The 15,832-nt window shown below is 54.0% G+C and overlaps 6 protein-coding genes across 6 annotated transcripts; 4 read left to right on the top strand and 2 right to left on the bottom strand.

The window, feature by feature from the left end:
* Positions 1 to 241: 241 nt before the first annotated feature.
* JDV02_007314 (uncharacterized protein) lies at positions 242 to 2,644 on the top strand (the record flags this gene model as incomplete). The annotated part of the gene is made up of 4 exons (XM_047988796.1): positions 242 to 639; positions 693 to 798; positions 851 to 1,637; positions 1,689 to 2,644. The coding sequence occupies 4 exons, from the start codon at positions 242 to 244 to the stop codon at positions 2,642 to 2,644; spliced, it is 2,247 nt and encodes a 748-aa protein (XP_047844794.1).
* Positions 2,645 to 6,692: 4,048 nt separating this feature from the next.
* JDV02_007313 (uncharacterized protein) lies at positions 6,693 to 7,205 on the top strand (the record flags this gene model as incomplete). The annotated part of the gene is made up of 3 exons (XM_047988795.1): positions 6,693 to 6,954; positions 7,013 to 7,086; positions 7,143 to 7,205. 3 exons carry the CDS (start codon positions 6,693 to 6,695, stop codon positions 7,203 to 7,205), a joined length of 399 nt encoding a protein of 132 aa, XP_047844793.1.
* Positions 7,206 to 8,223: 1,018 nt separating this feature from the next.
* Positions 8,224 to 8,745, top strand: JDV02_007312 (uncharacterized protein). Its single transcript, XM_047988794.1, has 2 exons — positions 8,224 to 8,324; positions 8,402 to 8,745. The coding sequence occupies exons 1-2, from the start codon at positions 8,261 to 8,263 to the stop codon at positions 8,737 to 8,739; spliced, it is 402 nt and encodes a 133-aa protein (XP_047844792.1). The 5' UTR covers positions 8,224 to 8,260; the 3' UTR covers positions 8,740 to 8,745.
* Positions 8,746 to 8,872: 127 nt separating this feature from the next.
* JDV02_007311 (uncharacterized protein) lies at positions 8,873 to 10,612 on the bottom strand. Its single transcript, XM_047988793.1, has 2 exons — positions 10,324 to 10,612; positions 8,873 to 10,246 (listed from the first exon to the last, which is right to left on the bottom strand). Exons 1-2 carry the CDS (start codon positions 10,498 to 10,500, stop codon positions 9,011 to 9,013), a joined length of 1,413 nt encoding a protein of 470 aa, XP_047844791.1. The 5' UTR covers positions 10,501 to 10,612; the 3' UTR covers positions 8,873 to 9,010.
* Positions 10,613 to 12,262: 1,650 nt separating this feature from the next.
* Positions 12,263 to 14,438, top strand: JDV02_007310 (uncharacterized protein). The gene is made up of 2 exons (XM_047988792.1): positions 12,263 to 12,897; positions 12,975 to 14,438. The coding sequence occupies exons 1-2, from the start codon at positions 12,778 to 12,780 to the stop codon at positions 14,253 to 14,255; spliced, it is 1,401 nt and encodes a 466-aa protein (XP_047844790.1). The 5' UTR covers positions 12,263 to 12,777; the 3' UTR covers positions 14,256 to 14,438.
* Positions 14,439 to 14,615: 177 nt separating this feature from the next.
* JDV02_007309 (uncharacterized protein) lies at positions 14,616 to 15,022 on the bottom strand (the record flags this gene model as incomplete). The annotated part of the gene is made up of 2 exons (XM_047988791.1): positions 14,715 to 15,022; positions 14,616 to 14,638 (listed from the first exon to the last, which is right to left on the bottom strand). The coding sequence occupies exons 1-2, from the start codon at positions 14,971 to 14,973 to the stop codon at positions 14,616 to 14,618; spliced, it is 282 nt and encodes a 93-aa protein (XP_047844789.1). The 5' UTR covers positions 14,974 to 15,022.
* Between the last annotated feature and the right edge of the window lie 810 nt (positions 15,023 to 15,832).

Here is a 15,832-nt window from a genome sequence, read left to right as displayed (position 1 = left end):
AATGCAGGCTTTGAACCCGTTATAAGGAGAAGCCCCGGTTACGGAAATCTAAATTTGACTCCGTCTTACCCACCGAGCACCCAGACCTGACATCGCCTAAGATTGGAAGACCTCGTTGGTAGCGTATATCAGGCCCTTCGCCGAACAGCTTTCTAGATCACGGCTTCTCACCACTCTCACGGATTGCCGGCTCAGACTGACAACTATCGATGCTCTCCCACGCCAAGTGCACTTGCTCTAGATGGCAACACTAAAAGGAAGCCCTCGAACAGTCGAGGATGAGGGGCCAGAGCGCTCTTCAACACTTGAGGAGCCAAAGTACGAGTCGTTCTACTACGACCAGCCACCTTTGCCTCTTCCGCCAGCTGCAGTTGTGCACCACCGCAGACGCCTATTTTGGTGGGCAGTTCGATATGCCGTTGTGGTTGTTGTCGTTTTCGTGGGGCTGCTCATTCCCATCATCGTGTTCGCCGGCGACGCCTTCCCTGACGAAACCACGACGCCCGAGGCCATTCAAGCAACTCAGTACGGCAACCTCGTCTTCTTCATATGTCTTTGGTTGGAAGTCACCTGGATCGCTGCCATTTTCTTTGACCTCTCAGGACTCGGCCTACCGTATCTCTTTCGATTCATCGCCAGGTTCGTCAGAGGGTCTTCATTTAAATTGCGTACATCATGGCTTATGACTCTAGATACGTCAACTCTTCTCACCAACGATACTGGCGCATTTTCAAATTCATGCGCCGACCTATCTGTTTCCTTTTTACAACTATCATCTCGTTTTCTTGCTTCACAGTCGTACGTCTAGTTGCTCACGTTGAACCTTTCGTCGAATTCTGACCTTGAGAAGTTCATCAACTACAACTCTGACCTCGCAGTGAACACCAATAAAGGACCGGATGACACTGGCTGGGACGACGTAGTTGAGGATATACTGGAGCAGTTGCAGCTCTGGGTAGTATTCTACTTCGTGGAGAAAATACTTATCTGCTATTTAGCCGTGCACTACCACTATCGACAGTCCAACGTTGGCCTGACACGCACCAAGGACGTACACAACGCCCTTATCACTCTCTATGAGGCCTCGATATATCTTCACCCCGTCAATGGAAGCGCTTTCGCGGAGGAAGACCTCGTCATTCGGAACGCGAAGGGCGACATGCAGGCGTCAGCTCGGGTGCGTGTGTCAAGCTACTTGGCACGGCTGGGCATCGATGGTTATGGAATCATGTCACTCTTCGGAAACTTCATCTCGGACGCTCCAGCAGCCCATTGGCTACGGCCAGGGTCGTCATTTTCTGTCATTGATCGCGCTTGGGCGAACCCGACTTCTGCTCAAGCACTCTCAAGGAGAGTCTGGTTATCGCTGGTCGCAAGCGGCAGTACCGCCCTAACGAAGAACGACATCATCGAGGTCCTCGGCCCAGATAGGGAGAAAGAAGCGGCGCAAATATTCGACACCCTCGACGAAAATGACAGCGGTGACATCCAAATTGAAGAGTTCATCGGCATTGTGACCGAAGCTGGACAAATGCGACACAACGTCTACCGGACGATTGCCGACATGGACCATTGCATCAATACCTTTGATTGGCTTTGCCTGCTGATCATTGCTGTTGTCATGATATTTTTTATAGGTAAGAGTCTGATGCATCAACTGTTCTTGAACGACAAACTGATTCACCTAGCTGTGCGTTATGTGCCCGCTCTCAAACAGATTCAGAGCATCCTCTCCTCCCTCGCCATCGGTTTGTCCTTTGCGGTGGGCCGGACATTCAACCACCTCCTGACTGGTATCATCTTCGTTTTCTTCGACCATCCATTTGACGCGGGGGACGTCGTGAGCATCTCGAGTCCGGGTGCTGCAAGCGGCACGACATATGCTGTCAAGAGACAGTCACTTCTTTACACTGTCTTCCGCAGACTCGACAACAATTCCGAGTTACAGATCGCAAATGATCAGCTTTACCAAAAGGGTATCGACAACTACACACGGTCCGGCATCAATCGTCAGTCACTCAGCATTTTTGTCGACTTTCGTACGAGCTTCAAAGATCTCGCCAAGCTTCGCACGATTCTGGAGAGATTCCTATACGATAATCCGCGAGACTACGTTCCGGGGAGCCTGGCACTCAACGTTACGTCGCTCCACGAACTAAATAAGATGGAGTTAAGGCTGGGTTTCACCCATCGCAACAACTGGTCGGACGACAAGTTGCGGTCACAGCGAAGCAACAAGTTCCATTGTGCCCTCATATCCGCGTGCCGCGCGGTACCCCTCTACAGGCCAGGAAAGTTGTTGCCATCTGCTGGAGATAATGGCAACCCCATTTACACTGTGCAGCTGAACACCACGACAGAACTGGCGGAGAACATCCAGAAAGAAAAGGATCGGCGACAGGGACTGCGATGGGACTTTGAGAAGCCAGAAGTGAAAGAGAAGGATGAGGAGGAAGCTACAGCTGCTGATGAGCTGAAGATTGAACCGACCGTCAGCCCCCAGGAATTGGAAGAGGAGGCATTTAGAACGATTGCTCGCATGTCGCCCCCGGAGCAGGCAGAAGACGTTGGTACCGCGGGTGTCGGAACCTCTCGAGCCATGACCGGCTATCGGGTTCCTTTGGGCGGAGGGGGCTTCCCATAAGCCAGCGCCGACGGCTGTCGCCGTATTCATTAGTTTCTTTAGCCTGGTTTTCTGTATGCGTGGTCTTTGTGTGCCTGGCACGGCACTTTCGCGGGTACGGGCACGTTGTTCGGTTCCTTAACAAAGTCTGCACTGAGAGATGGCGCGTTTAATCTGCGTGGAATACTTTTTGACCTCGTCATCGGGGTCGCATGAGGACATCTCAGACGCCATTTCCCCATTCCTCACTCTGGGTTGTGGCCACTCCGTACAGGCCCCGCAGGCGCGTGGCAGCTGCTGAAGATGCTGGCATACCTGCCCACCAGCCCAGAAGCCCAAGCAATAGCACCATCGCTTCCGAGCAAATACTATTGTGAATTCCGGTATGCACAGAATTTCCATCGTGGTCTTTGCCTTGCCTTGCCTTGTCGTAGGCCTGGAAGTAGGCATTAGAATCTACACAAGTAGTGTCAAATGATGTGACGTCCACATGAGGCATACGAAGACCAAAGGCTTCAAACGCCAGCGCCAGATTTTCATCTACTGCTGCGCATTGACACATTCTTACGTGGCCGAAGCTCACCCCACGACGGTGTTTAAACGCCTCGATAGTCTTGAAGACGAAAAAGTTGGGGACATTATGGCAATTGACGCACCACGTCGCCGTACGAACGAGCAGCATACAAGGGGCAATCAGTGCGCAATCGCACCTTGCTGAATGCCGTGGAGCTCAAGAGTAGCTGCAGCTTTGTTTGATGGGACATACGCGAACCCAGAAACGCACACGGACCTGCAACGCTGCGATCTAGACATTTGTTAGGGGGCTCGTAGACCTCAAGGCCACTCGCCGAGCGCACAAGCTTCTTCAATGGCTACAAATAAATGCAAAGGGTTAGGGTTGAGGTGTGCAGCTACAAGCAGTTGAGGACTGTTTCTGAACGGCTGCAACGTCGCGCGCAGATGCCAAAGGCAACTCAATGATTGCGAGTGTGTGGCCCCGAAGACGCCGTGGAGAGTAGGCGAGTACCAATACGAGACACTCACGGTGCCCTTCCAGTTACTGTGGGCGGCATGGGGCAAGTAGAGGGCTGACGAGAACACGCCGACATCGCAGATACGTGTACCGTGGCCAAGGAGCGCGACCCGAAGGGCCGGCAATGCCTCTTCTGGCAGTGAATCGAACTGGGGCTGCTATCAATGCAAGTTGGCCGGACGCGTGCGCAAGCCGGTCAGGGCACGTGTCTGGCTCCCCTGTGCGCTTCAGGATCGAACCGTGCTAGCCAGACTAACGATGATGCTGCGACACCAGGCAGACCGGCTCTCGCTGCGAAGGCATCGGCAGGCTCGTAGACGGCCAAAAAAAACCACCTTCGCCATCTCTGTTATGCTAGCATGGGCTTGCTGAGCAGAGCCCAAGCCGCCTGGCTGGCGGTAGCGCGGGCGGGTGCATCCCGGGTTGGTGCGAATTCGGGTCGTCAACGCGGACGCGCCAGCACGCCTGCCACGTCCAGGTCGAATCTTGCGAGTTCGGAAACTTGTCGCGCGCGAGAGTGCCGCTGGACGACTGAGGGGGAGGTAGTCTCGTTGATTGATGATGAGTCTGGCCACGCAGGGCAAGGCTTCGAATAGGGGGAACGAGACGCTATATGTTCCATCCCCAGGCGCTTTATTATTGGCGTTGGCGACAAGCCTGCGCGCGCTGTCGACGTCAATGATTGTCTCGCTGTGACCATCAAAGGCCATCGTCGCCTTGATGAAAAGACATACACAAAACATACCTGTCGTAGGCCAGGTGCAGGACTGCAGGCAGGCAGGCAGGCGAGAGGAGAGGCTCTCTCCTCCTGGATGGCGTCGACAGCCCTTATTTACTGATAGCGAGCCGGCCGTGGTACCAATTGGTTTACCAATTGGTCTTTGCGTCATGTCTTAGGCCATTTGATGAGCCGAATACCAGTCCCCTCCTCGCCGCAGTTCATCCATGCCAGTGTTTGTACGGCGCGTCAGTTCAGTGAGTGTCAAATTTCCCATGGACGTGCCTGGATTATGACAACCACGCTTGACACGCTCCGGAGCTGTGAGTTTGCTTCCCGTCGGAGGGGGCACCGGTGTCTCCATGTTGCGACGCCTCTTGAAGCGGACGACCCAGCCTTGAAAAGGTAGCAGCTACCCTAGACCAACACTCGACATGGAGCAACAACCCGTCTATGTCCCTACTGTTCTCGCAATTGACTTATCGCGTGATCCTTGTTTTTGCTCACTTTTGAATTTTGAATGTCGGCTTGGGAAGTGTTTGCTCCGGGGATGAGAGCCCGGGGGAGGGAGGATGAGTAGACTCAATCGCCTGGTTATTGTCATTGTCATGGGCTGGTGGCCGCTAGTGTCCGTTCGCCACAGCCAGACAGCTCGCGCCTCCCACCCCTGCTAGTCACACTATTATCCAGCATAATAACCGTCACAGTTTCGATGCGGACTTCAGTTAGGCCGCCATGGCTATACGATTGGACGTCGACAGCATAGAGGTTGCAGCTACGAAGTGTGTGAATGCCGGGATACGCCTTGAGCACAATGACCAGCCGGGCAGCCACCTCGCATCAGCGAATCCAGCGACATTTACGCCGCTGAATCCCAAGGAAATAATTGAACTGCCTCTTCAAAATGCTCCCACATGCAGACCGACACAACCCAGCAATTGCGCTTATGCGGGACATACGCAGAGGCTGACGAGCCACAACGGCGAAAGCCGTACTGAACTAGACTAGGTTCGACGTGGCCGTGTAATGAAGCGCATGGCCCACCGCGCCGGACCTGAACGATACCGCGGGATAGACGCTGAGCCTGTCGCACTCACTTCTAGAGAGATCCCCCTGTCGCAAGGGCGACGATGTGTGAGCGCTCGCTCGCGGCCTGAGTCAGGAATGCCTGTCGGGAAGCAGATATTCGCATCCAAGCCGCAAAGGAATGCCCAACCGCGCGGAAGTCGTTCTTCTCGTTGAACGAGACTGTTACAGGACAATGTAGCATCACAAATAGGCTGGGTAATATGAAGGCCCGGTGACTTGCTCAACGCACACGTTCTCTCTACAAATTTCATACGCCATATCGCCGATCGTTCGCTGTGAGGTTGGTGCCGTTGCCTGGCCACACCGACTCGGCTGGATCGCGTAGCAGCAACCCTTGTGGGCAACGCGGCGGCGCCATACTACGAGGAAGAAAACTGGCACCTGTTGGGGTTATCTGATGTCCTAACTGTAGTCACCCTTCTTCTATGCAGGGGAAGCGAGCAAACCTGGCACAGACAGCAGAGTGACAACGGCCCGGCAGGTCAAACACTCAAATGGTGGAGTAAGCGGTTGGGCAAATTATTTACGCTGATCATCAAGGAGTTGGCATGCCCATCCTTGAGTTACTCTTGTCCGGAAATTCTGCGGCGAGTCCAAACCGAGGGGAGAACCCTGACAGCCCTACGGAGAGTACTGACCGAGAAAATGGGTCAAAACGACTTATTCGACGACTGTAGGTAGAAATCGCAACAGCGCACCTCAGAGGCCACTGTGCTGGCATTGGCAGGTATTACACGTGCGTTTGATGTAAGACATGCAGCAAGCTTGAACGCAAGATGCTGCTGCGCTGTCTCACCACCAATACCAGTGGACGGCGGTTCGCGAGGGAAAGGCAACAACCGCATTCCATGCAACCGATCCGTAATACCAGAGCCTTTTCAGAGCGTTAGAATCGCTAGGTGTTTATGCCTTCGCTGGTGTCCGCGAGTAGCCTGACGAATTGTGATGTGCACATCAAGCTCGCGCGAGTTGGGTCGTTTCGGCGTATGCCCAGGAATGCAAACCGCTACCAACAATCAAGCCGCGGGTTGGGGAATGTCCCATGCGCTGCCGCATTGAGAAGATCAACATTGAAGCGTTGATGCCAAGAACGCGGTATAAAACATGCTTGTAGCGCCAACTCCGTCCAAGGACCTGCTGTCTGCCATCGCTCGCTTGTCCACGCCCGATCCATCTGTCGAACCAAAGGCCCGTATATTTCAGGATATCATCACCACTCGCTCACGACAATGCGTTTCATCGCTGCCGTTCTTGCCCTTGCGGCGGTTGCATCCGCTGCACCTAAGGTCAAGAAGCACGGTGGGTTGGATCACATCTCGGTGGAGGAAGCCAACGACGCTTGTGGCAACGACTTGGAATTGCACTGCTGCAACAAGGAGCACGACCAGGCTGCCGGTCACGGCGACGTTTCGAAGAATCCGGGTGTCATAGGCGGCATCCTAGATGGAGCCAGCATCTTCGATGAATGCTCCCAACTGTCGGTGGCACTGCGTAAGTCTTGTGTCTAAGCACAGCCTGAAAGCCCATTTACTGACGACCATGATGATAGTTATCGGAGTCCAGGATCTCCTCAAAACCCAATGCACGGCCAAGGCTGCCTGCTGCCAGCGTACATCGTCCAATGTAAGCTATATCCTCCCGGCACACCAGCACACCTTGCCAGTTGCTAATTTCTTCAGGCGGCTGGCGGTCTCATCAATGCTGGTCTCCCTTGCATCCCTCTCAACAGCCTCATTCAGTAATAACTGTGGTCGGGCTCGATGTACTATGCAGCCTGTTTTCGAAGGGCTTCTCTCAAGTTCAGCATGGGGTATCCGATTGGGTGCTGTTCTGGGTTGTCTAGGCAAGGCGTTCATCAGACAGCGGCGTTGTGTAGCGCACGTAGATACCAGAGTCCACTACGGCGACTCTTCAAGGACTCATTTAATATTCTCAAGTTCAATCTTATCTTTCCACTCAACGTTTCGCGGTCACTGGCATCAAACGTGATGTTGCATCATGCTCCTCTTGTTAAAGCAAGCGAGGCCTGGGTTCCTCACTCAGGCCACGCTCCATGCGAGCGACCATTGTTGGGAGGTAGCCAACCTCTCCAGAATGCCCTTCTGTCCCATGTTGAACCTCCTGGCAGTCCCGTTTAGTAATTGCCCATTACTCTTATCGTCCAGGCGTTATATTGCGTCAAGCGAGTATTATCAGCGAACTGGTACCCCTTGTCTGCGGACAAATCGTGGCGCCAGGTGCGCTGCAGGCCTGTCCGAGTTGGTGGCGCGGGCGGAGGGCGTTCTGTCACGCCTTGGGTTGGCTGGGGCCGTGTGGCGGACGGGCGATGGGGGCGGGGGTGGGCGGGCAGAAGCACATCGGTAGGATCCTGTAGTCTCGATCGGAGCTTATTAGGGTTGGATCATCGGAGACAGTGTCACCTGGGCACATGTAACGCTAACCTGTGCCTGTTTATGTTGCCCCCATCTCCCTAGCTCGTGCCGACCGCGGTCACTTTAACTTCCAGGAAGCTTTTGCCCTTTTCCCGAGGTTTATTGCCCGGTGAGCCTGTCGCCTGGTAGCATGGCCCAGGCCCCAGACCTTGTAGTTGGGGGTGGAGCCACTTGGGAGCGGATCGAGATGTCGATCGCGCGGCAGCAAGCTAATGGGAAGTCGTTATTGTTGAACCTATGACGTATGAATGACCACGACTGCCGGGTGCCTGGAACCGAGAACTAGGCATATTTAAGAAGTTGCTTTTCAGCTTGCTGCTCTTGCCCAGTGCTGCAGCACGGTTGACCTATTGTTGCTCTACATCATGTATTTGCTGGACTCTCAAAAGCTGATCGCCGCAGGGTTGGCGCTCATTGACCTCGCGAACGGTACGTTCCCAGCTCCCTGTCTGCGGCGGCGAACGCCTATTATGACGCGAAGGCTCAGCTAATGTCATCTTCCCCAGTCGGCGATTCCGTTGCGAAAGGCAAGGTTCTCGATTACGCTGTCGAGAAGTGTCTGGATAGCGATGGAAACGTGCGCTGCTCAAAACCATTCCCCGTCAAAGAGGGGTCTTGCTACACTCTCGAGTGGTCTACAGACGGAAAAATCTCACACACAACCGTCGAGGTCCGCGACGCCGGTAGCGGCGAAATGGTGTACTATCGCGACACCAATGGCGACTGGAAGCCGGAGAAGAACGAGCTCGTTTACCTGGACTTCAAACCCAAGATATGGAAGACGGGTAACGACACAGTGGAGTACGAAGTGAAGAACTGCGACGGCGAGGGCAAGGATTTGTGAAGTGGGAATGCCAGATATACAGAACATGCCGCGGTCAAGTATCCCCGGGGAATAGCGGGAGGACGAAAGACGCCGAAGAATGAATGCGTGTCTTCAGAGTAGCAGACCGCGTATTATCCAATTCCCCCGAGTTAATTACTTTATACGCGAGCAGTTCTAAGCGGGCAACATTGAAGGGGCTATACAGCTAAATACCGTCGAAATATATATATCCCACCCATATAATCATGCTCGGGTCAAAAGTGAAGCGTATGAAACGGGGAAGCCCCGGTTACAAGCCTTGCATCAGCTTAGGCAATAGAACGTCGACGTACGCCCATAGAGCGGTTTGATAGTGAACGCTCCAAGCTGCCCCCGCCCACCAAGTGGATGACCGCCCTTGAAGACCGTAAAGTTTCTGGAAAAACCCACTTGCGACCTCCTTCGCGGATACGTGGGCATACATTGGGCCATGGTCAGAGAAGTCTGCCCAGTCTAGCGCCGCCACATCATCCGCAGCAGGAACAACGCCTACATCGATCAGTGTCTGAATGTCACACTTCACCTGCTCTTTAGCACTGCTCTCCTCAAAGTTTTCGTCTCCAATGACATTGACGCGAAAGTAACGCCCGACGCCCATGTAGTCGATTCGTGCGTCATAGGGGATCTTCGGATACGAAAGGTAGTTATTGGGGGCGGCGTTGAGGGGCAGGTTGAAGTATGATGCGTTGACTCCAAGGAGATCTGTATCGAGAATCCCGGCATATCTCCGCGTATACTTGAACTTGCGGAATATGTCATCCTCCTCACGATGTAGGTGAAAAGGTTTCATGTTTTCGGCAGTTGGCTCAATGGCAACGAGCAGGCGCTTGGCCTCGACGGTGGTAATATGTCCAGTTTCCGTGTTTTTAATGTCAAGTTGTACCCCACTCCTCGTGCGCAATGCGTCGAACACTTCACTATTATAAAAGACGTCGGACCCAAGTACGCCTGCCACCGCATCGTAGACGTCCTGGTTCCTCCCTGACACAGGAACAAAGGAGTCTTGCAGTCCAAGCGTCGAGCGGGCCATGGCAGCAGTAAAAGTCTGCAACACAAATAGGGTGAGCTCGTTGGTTATGTTCCCTAGTCCGAGGCCTGTCACTTGATATATGAATGGCGTTGCTTCTTCTAGGTTATGTTTCGTAGCAAAAGCGCCGTAAGGGATCAAAAAGTCGTCTGGTATCGCATTGGGATCGGGAAAATTGAAGTATCCGGGCTGGATGAGATGCTCCCAAGGCTCAACAATGGCAAGGTATCGCTTCAATGCATCCGTCTGCTTGGCCATGGTGGGTGGCCGGAAATCCACGACCTTGCGAGCGTGGAAGTCAATGTATGTCGTGTTGAGGCGCGAAGGAGCTCCATGCTTGCGTTGGATACCCAGTCGATCAAAGAATCCTGTCGCATTGCCCTCATCAATGAAGGATTTTACGCCAAAGTCAAGTGGAGTGCCGGTGGCCGGGTCGATGAAGGTGTCAACATGGCCGCCCTTGACCATCGATTAGTCTCAATTCACCCGACGAATCATTAGGCTCCTCCAGGTGTGGCTTAGGGTGCAGCACGTACAAGCCTGCCTTTCTTCTCGATGAGGGCCACAGATTTCCCAAAATCGTCTCGGATGCGGACCGCGGCATAAGAGCCCGACGCGCCGCCGCCAACAATGACGACGTCTTTGAAGATGACTTGCTCTGTAGCTGAACATGCGCCTATAAGGAGGGCAGCGCCCGCAAGGAGAGTCCACATGTTAGGACGATCGTCTATCGCAGCTGACGCAGGACACAAATTCGGGTACAGAGAGTTGCGGTGTCTACACAGGAAGGACAGGAGGTCAACGTCCCAGAAGCAGGCACTCTTGATGCACCTTACGGTCGTAGGCAAGGGGGACGTTTTGTTGTTGTCCTTTAATATTTGCGCTATTTCGTTCTTTCAGTGTACCACCAGACTGAGACACGCCCCACGCATCGTGTCGGCAGAAGGCACACTTTGCTAGTCAAGCAGTGTAACGGTGCGAACTTCGCCTGTGCGTCCGACATGCCCGACAAGGACGGTACTATTCACCGAAAACGCATCCTGCAGCTATACCGTTGTGTACGATAATCCTGCAAGCCCCTACCGAAGAATAAAGCAACTTGCAAGGAAGATGCCCTGCAATGGAACCCAGCAAGTCTGTGCGAGACACGCTCATTTAACCATCAATACCGGCCCGCTAGTTGCCATAAACAATCACCTGCGACGGACTGTCTAAGACGCGTCCGCAAATGAAATCGTTTTTGGGCAGAGGGACAGCCGTACGTTGTAGTAGTACTAGGAAAGCTGCGCAGCACAGAAAGAAAATCGTTTCAGTCTCACCTTTCTCGACGTCGAGGCGTCATCGTTATTAGCTTCGTCCACATTGCAACGCACGCTTGGGCAGGGGGCGGTGCTGTGGACTAATAAAAAATGCTAGCAGCAAAGCAAAACAATACCACTGTAATGACACTGGCCACTCCTGTGTGCCATCTTTTCTTTTCTTTCCATCCCGAACATTAGTTACTCCTTTCAAACCCCTTGCATCTAATCATCGGGCGCGCTGCTGCTGCGCCGCTCGACGGCATCAATGAGCAGTCGCCGTGACATTGACATGCTGACTTTTACTAGTATCTGTCCGTGTGCCGCTGGACGCATCCACCCCGGTGTCGCCATCACAACCCCGCTCAGGCACTTTTCCACAGCTTCGGGCCCTGCCGCCGCCCCCCCGATCCCATTGTCTCTTGCCGCCCGGGTTCGGCAGTAGGCAGGCAACAATATTAAAGGGCTACTGCACGAGCAATTGATGTCAATGCATCGCAGCCAGCCGGGCTACGACTACCTTGCAATATGCATGCGACGGCGCAATTTGAATCGATGTAATAAGCCGCTACAAAGCGGGAACTCATTGCTGAAGACACCCCGGTTCCAGCTCATCAGAGCTTCAGGTTCGCGACCCTGCAATTCGTAGGGTTGCTTGAAAGCTGGGGGTTGTTCGTGGAACGGTCTAACATCCGCTGTGCCTTGACTCGCTGAACTCGGACGAGAGTGAATGTCGTGCACTCAACCACTGCGTATGTATGTATGGTCCGCGTCACCAGCTCTGCAGCCTTTTTTTCAGCAACGTCGTCTTTGCCGCAGCTTTCCTATCCTCGCACCGACCAAGCACTCGGCAACCCTGCGTGCAACTATCGTAGTCTCCGACCTTCATTCGGACCAAAGCTTCCGCGCCCACTACAGCAACTTTTGCACCCCCCAAACTGCTACCTGCTTGCCTCCCCCGGTCGTGAACAATGCATATATGCCCGACGCATCGCCTCGGATGCGCTAGGACGCACCTTAAGCGACGAGGAAATCGTTGACGGGGAATCGAACGCGGTGTGGCCACCGTCAAAGTCAAGCGCCCCAGCCGTCAGTCTGTCGCAACTCGCCTGACCACACCTTGTCGTGGTCATGTTGATTCCCAATCGGATGAGGCACGATGTTCCTGAAGAGCAACAAAGCGGGATTCTCCGGCCACAGCCCTCGCAAACCACAGTGTGCATGATAACCCGTCGCTGGCATCAGACTTCACTGCCGTTCAATTGCCAGCCATGTCAAAGCACACACAATTGGCGTGGCAGCGCTGTGGGCTGGTCGGCCGGCTCTGGAAGGCGCCAAGCTGAAGAAGCTGAAATCCCAGCGATCAATGGCAGGTGTTGCGAGTCGAAGGCGTCTCCAGCTGAGCTCACAAAGGCGCTGGATGGCCGGAAAGCTTCGTTTCAGCAACACCACTGTTGAAGTTCTGGCCAATCTCATTTCCAACTCGCACATGTGGCTTCACTAGGACGCTGCACGAAGTTAAACTGCCGTAGTCTGGTCGCTCTACGTCTACCGTAATGGGTCGAGAACAGCAGCCATAGCCTCTTATAACATCCGGTCCTCTCATCGACTCCGGCATCATTGTGTCTACTGCGACCGACCCTTGTAACCAATTCAATGCACTAACATTGCTGCAGAACCTACCAGTGAAATATGACTACCAATTTTACCGATCTTCGTCGGCAGATAACTGCTGGCGATGTCATTCTTCCTGGAGAGGATGGATACGAAGACAGCCTGAAGCGCTGGAGCCAGAGCGCCGAAAAGCCAGCGGTGCGCACCCTTCCGTTTTGACCCGGCCATTTCTCCGTTTCTCAAAGCGAGTATCTGCTAACAACATGGTCCACCAGGCAGTAGTTGTACGGGTCACGGACAGCAACGAGGTGGCAGCCGCCGTTCGCTTTGCCACATCTCACAATATCCCGTTGACTGTACACGGAGGGGGTCATTCAACAAGTGGTGCCTCGTCCTCTGATGGGGGAATGGTGGTAGATCTCAGTCGTATGCGCCAGATTCGCGTCGACGCAACAGGTCGTACCGTCTCTTATGAGGGCGGGTGCCTTTTTGGCGAGGTCGACGATGCGCTCGCTGCCCATGGTCTGGCAACAGTCGGTGGTCTCTATAGCAAGACGGGCGTCGGCGGCCTCGTACTCGGTGGAGGCCATGGCTTCCTGACTGCCCGCCATGGACTTGCCATCGATAACCTCGTCTCTGTGGAGATGGTGCTTGCAGATGGATCAATCATCGAAGTGTCTGAGACACATAACCCTGACCTGTTTTGGGGTGTCAGGGGTGCGGGAGCCCAGTTCGGCGTCGTCACCCGCTTTACCTCCAAGGCACATGTTCAAGGCGATGTCTGGGGCGGACCCTTGCTTTTCTCGTTGGACAAGGTCCCAGAACTCGTTGCATTTGCGAATGAGTTTCACAAGCGCAAAGTACCCGATCACAACTTCATCATTGCATTTGGATGTGCCCCGGAGGAGTACACGACGCCAGTCGCTATTGCTGGCGTCTTTTTCAATGGCTCTGCAGCGGATGGTGAGAAGTACTTTGCGGAGGTTATGGAATTAGGACCCATAGCCAACCTGACCGGCACCATACCATACCCGGTTACGAACACACTCTTCAATCCCAGGTTCGAAGGACCCGGACGAAGACTCATGGGATCATGCAGTGTGGTCATGCCTCTCAAGGCCGAGTTTGTCGTGGAAGCTGGACGAAGGTTTACGGACTTTATCATTTCCCACAGTGGCATGTCCAAGTCAGTTCTCGTCTTCGAATTCTTCCCTACTATTGCAATCCAGGCCATGCCCCACGATGCAACTGCTTTTGCCAGCCGTGGGGACCACTATCTGGCCATCATGGCACTGATGTACGATGACGCCTCTCAAGATGCCGAGGTTCGTACCTTTAAGCGCCATCTCTCGCACTACATCCAGACAACGTGTGGGTACCACGGCAGACGAGCCCACGGGGACCAAGCGCCTTTCTACGTCAATTTGGAGCACGAAAGTCTGAAGCCAGAAGAAGCATTTGGGAGCCACGTTGGCAAGCTACGCGAGCTCAAGGCCAAGTACGATCCTCAAAATGTTTTCCATCAGGGGCACGGTGTGATGCCGGAAAAGAAATGAAACTATTGGGCAACGTGATTCAGGACTACAGCTCAGATGAAGAATGTCTGGAGGAAGGCTTGTTGATTCTTGGCTGACTGTACGCTGGAGGACATGCCTTCCTTCACGAGCGGTCAGAGGACTGGAACTCGGGGCACGTGTGAAAGCTGCAATTCGTGAATTTTCAGGTAACGTGTGACTCGGGATGAATGAGTGCAATTCGGACGAAGATTACCGTTTACTCAACTGGACAATAGACGTGCCCCACAGAATGCCTCGCAACTGGGATGCGCGTATGTTCTGCAGCATTAGGCCGATCAGATGCCCAACTCACAGACACGCCCGTTTCCGAAGTACTGAAGTTTTCCGTACACACTCGCTTCATTTCATCCATTCCAGGTTTCCTCCGTGGTGCAACGGAGTAAGCCTCCCCAAGCTTGACGTGCGCAAGACGTGGCGACCAGGACGCGGCTTGCTCACGCAGGACCTGAATGTCCTTGCCCATACCCCTATAGACGTACATGATGCGAAGCTTCCGCAGCATCGGCGGCAGAAGCCGGCACAAGCGGCCCGGGTGGATTTCTGGACCCGTATCTGACGGGCTATATATGGACACCTGGTCCATGCTTAGTTCTTGCAGGTTTGAGAATTCTCGAAGCCGCTCAATGGCGCTTGTGTCGGAGACTGTAAACGCATCCTCCATATACATGCCGAGACGCTCGACAGGCACGGGCTCCATGTCGAGAGCTGACCTGTGCGTCAAACACTGTGGTAGACAAGAGAAGTACAAGCAGCGGAGCGTATCCTTGACCGGTGTCATTGCTCGAATGATGTCAGAACAATTCCAGATCTCGGCACCTCTCCATCGGTAGTATTCGAGATGCTCAAGCCGAGGACATTGTTGCAGCAGTTGGTAAAGTCTATCTGTTGCAAGGCCATTTACAACCAAGCGCACCAGTCGAGAGAAGGCGGCTTGCGTGTTGGACTGAACGCCGAGAGTCCAGCTAACCAAGGAAGAACAGTCAATGAGGTACAGTTCCCGGAGATTGGTGCCGGCTGCGAACAAGGAGGCTACTGAAGCGAAGACGTACTGGCCGCAGTATCCGCGAATGGCCAAGGATAACAGACGAGGCAGGGTGAGCTGGACACCGTCCAACAGCCGGGAGGGCACTGCGTGACCAATATATACCGTCTGCACGTTTGCGCAAAGCGCAATCGCGACCTGCACGGCCCAGCGTCTCGTCTCATATGTCGAAGGGTCTGCTTTGAGTTGAACGCCCGAGTCGGCAATCGGATTGCGTACATTTTTGCATTCCGCCAGCAAAGCGTGCTTGATTTCGACGTCCTTTTCGTGGAGCTCGGCCCCCCCAAGGGCGAAGACGACCAATTGCAAAGCCCTGACCTGCGCAGCCAAATCCTCCCGCCGGCTTATCGTACGCAAGAAGGCAATGATTCTGAAGTCGTAGCTAGCGGCACGGTAAGGGTGGGGGGGAGCCGCGGCACCATAGTTATAAGGCATATTGCCAGAGGCGAATGAGTGGTAAAGGACGGGCTGGCCTAGATTGTACATTTTCCTCGACGTCCGACAGAAACGGGCC

This window comes from Purpureocillium takamizusanense, chromosome 6, assembly GCF_022605165.1.
Source record: "Purpureocillium takamizusanense chromosome 6, complete sequence".
NCBI classification, from domain to species: domain Eukaryota; kingdom Fungi; phylum Ascomycota; class Sordariomycetes; order Hypocreales; family Ophiocordycipitaceae; genus Purpureocillium; species Purpureocillium takamizusanense.
Note: the sequence above shows the minus strand (reverse complement) of the source record. Positions and strands in the feature narration are given on the sequence as shown.

What these genes read in the sequence shown, in the direction of transcription:
- JDV02_007311 (XM_047988793.1), bottom strand. Translation starts at nt 10,500, where the DNA reads ATGTGGACTCTCCTTGCGGGCGCTGCCCTCCTTATAGGCGCATGTTCA. An exon ending in TCGAGAAGAAAGGCAGGCTT is followed by an intron (nt 10,247 to 10,323) that starts GTACGTGCTGCA and finishes TCGATGGTCAAG; the next exon opens with GGCGGCCATGTTGACACCTT.
- JDV02_007312 (XM_047988794.1), top strand. Translation starts at nt 8,261, where the DNA reads ATGTATTTGCTGGACTCTCAAAAGCTGATCGCCGCAGGGTTGGCGCTC. An exon ending in GCTCATTGACCTCGCGAACG is followed by an intron (nt 8,325 to 8,401) that starts GTACGTTCCCAG and finishes CATCTTCCCCAG; the next exon opens with TCGGCGATTCCGTTGCGAAA.
- JDV02_007310 (XM_047988792.1), top strand. Translation starts at nt 12,778, where the DNA reads ATGACTACCAATTTTACCGATCTTCGTCGGCAGATAACTGCTGGCGAT. An exon ending in AGAGCGCCGAAAAGCCAGCG is followed by an intron (nt 12,898 to 12,974) that starts GTGCGCACCCTT and finishes ATGGTCCACCAG; the next exon opens with GCAGTAGTTGTACGGGTCAC.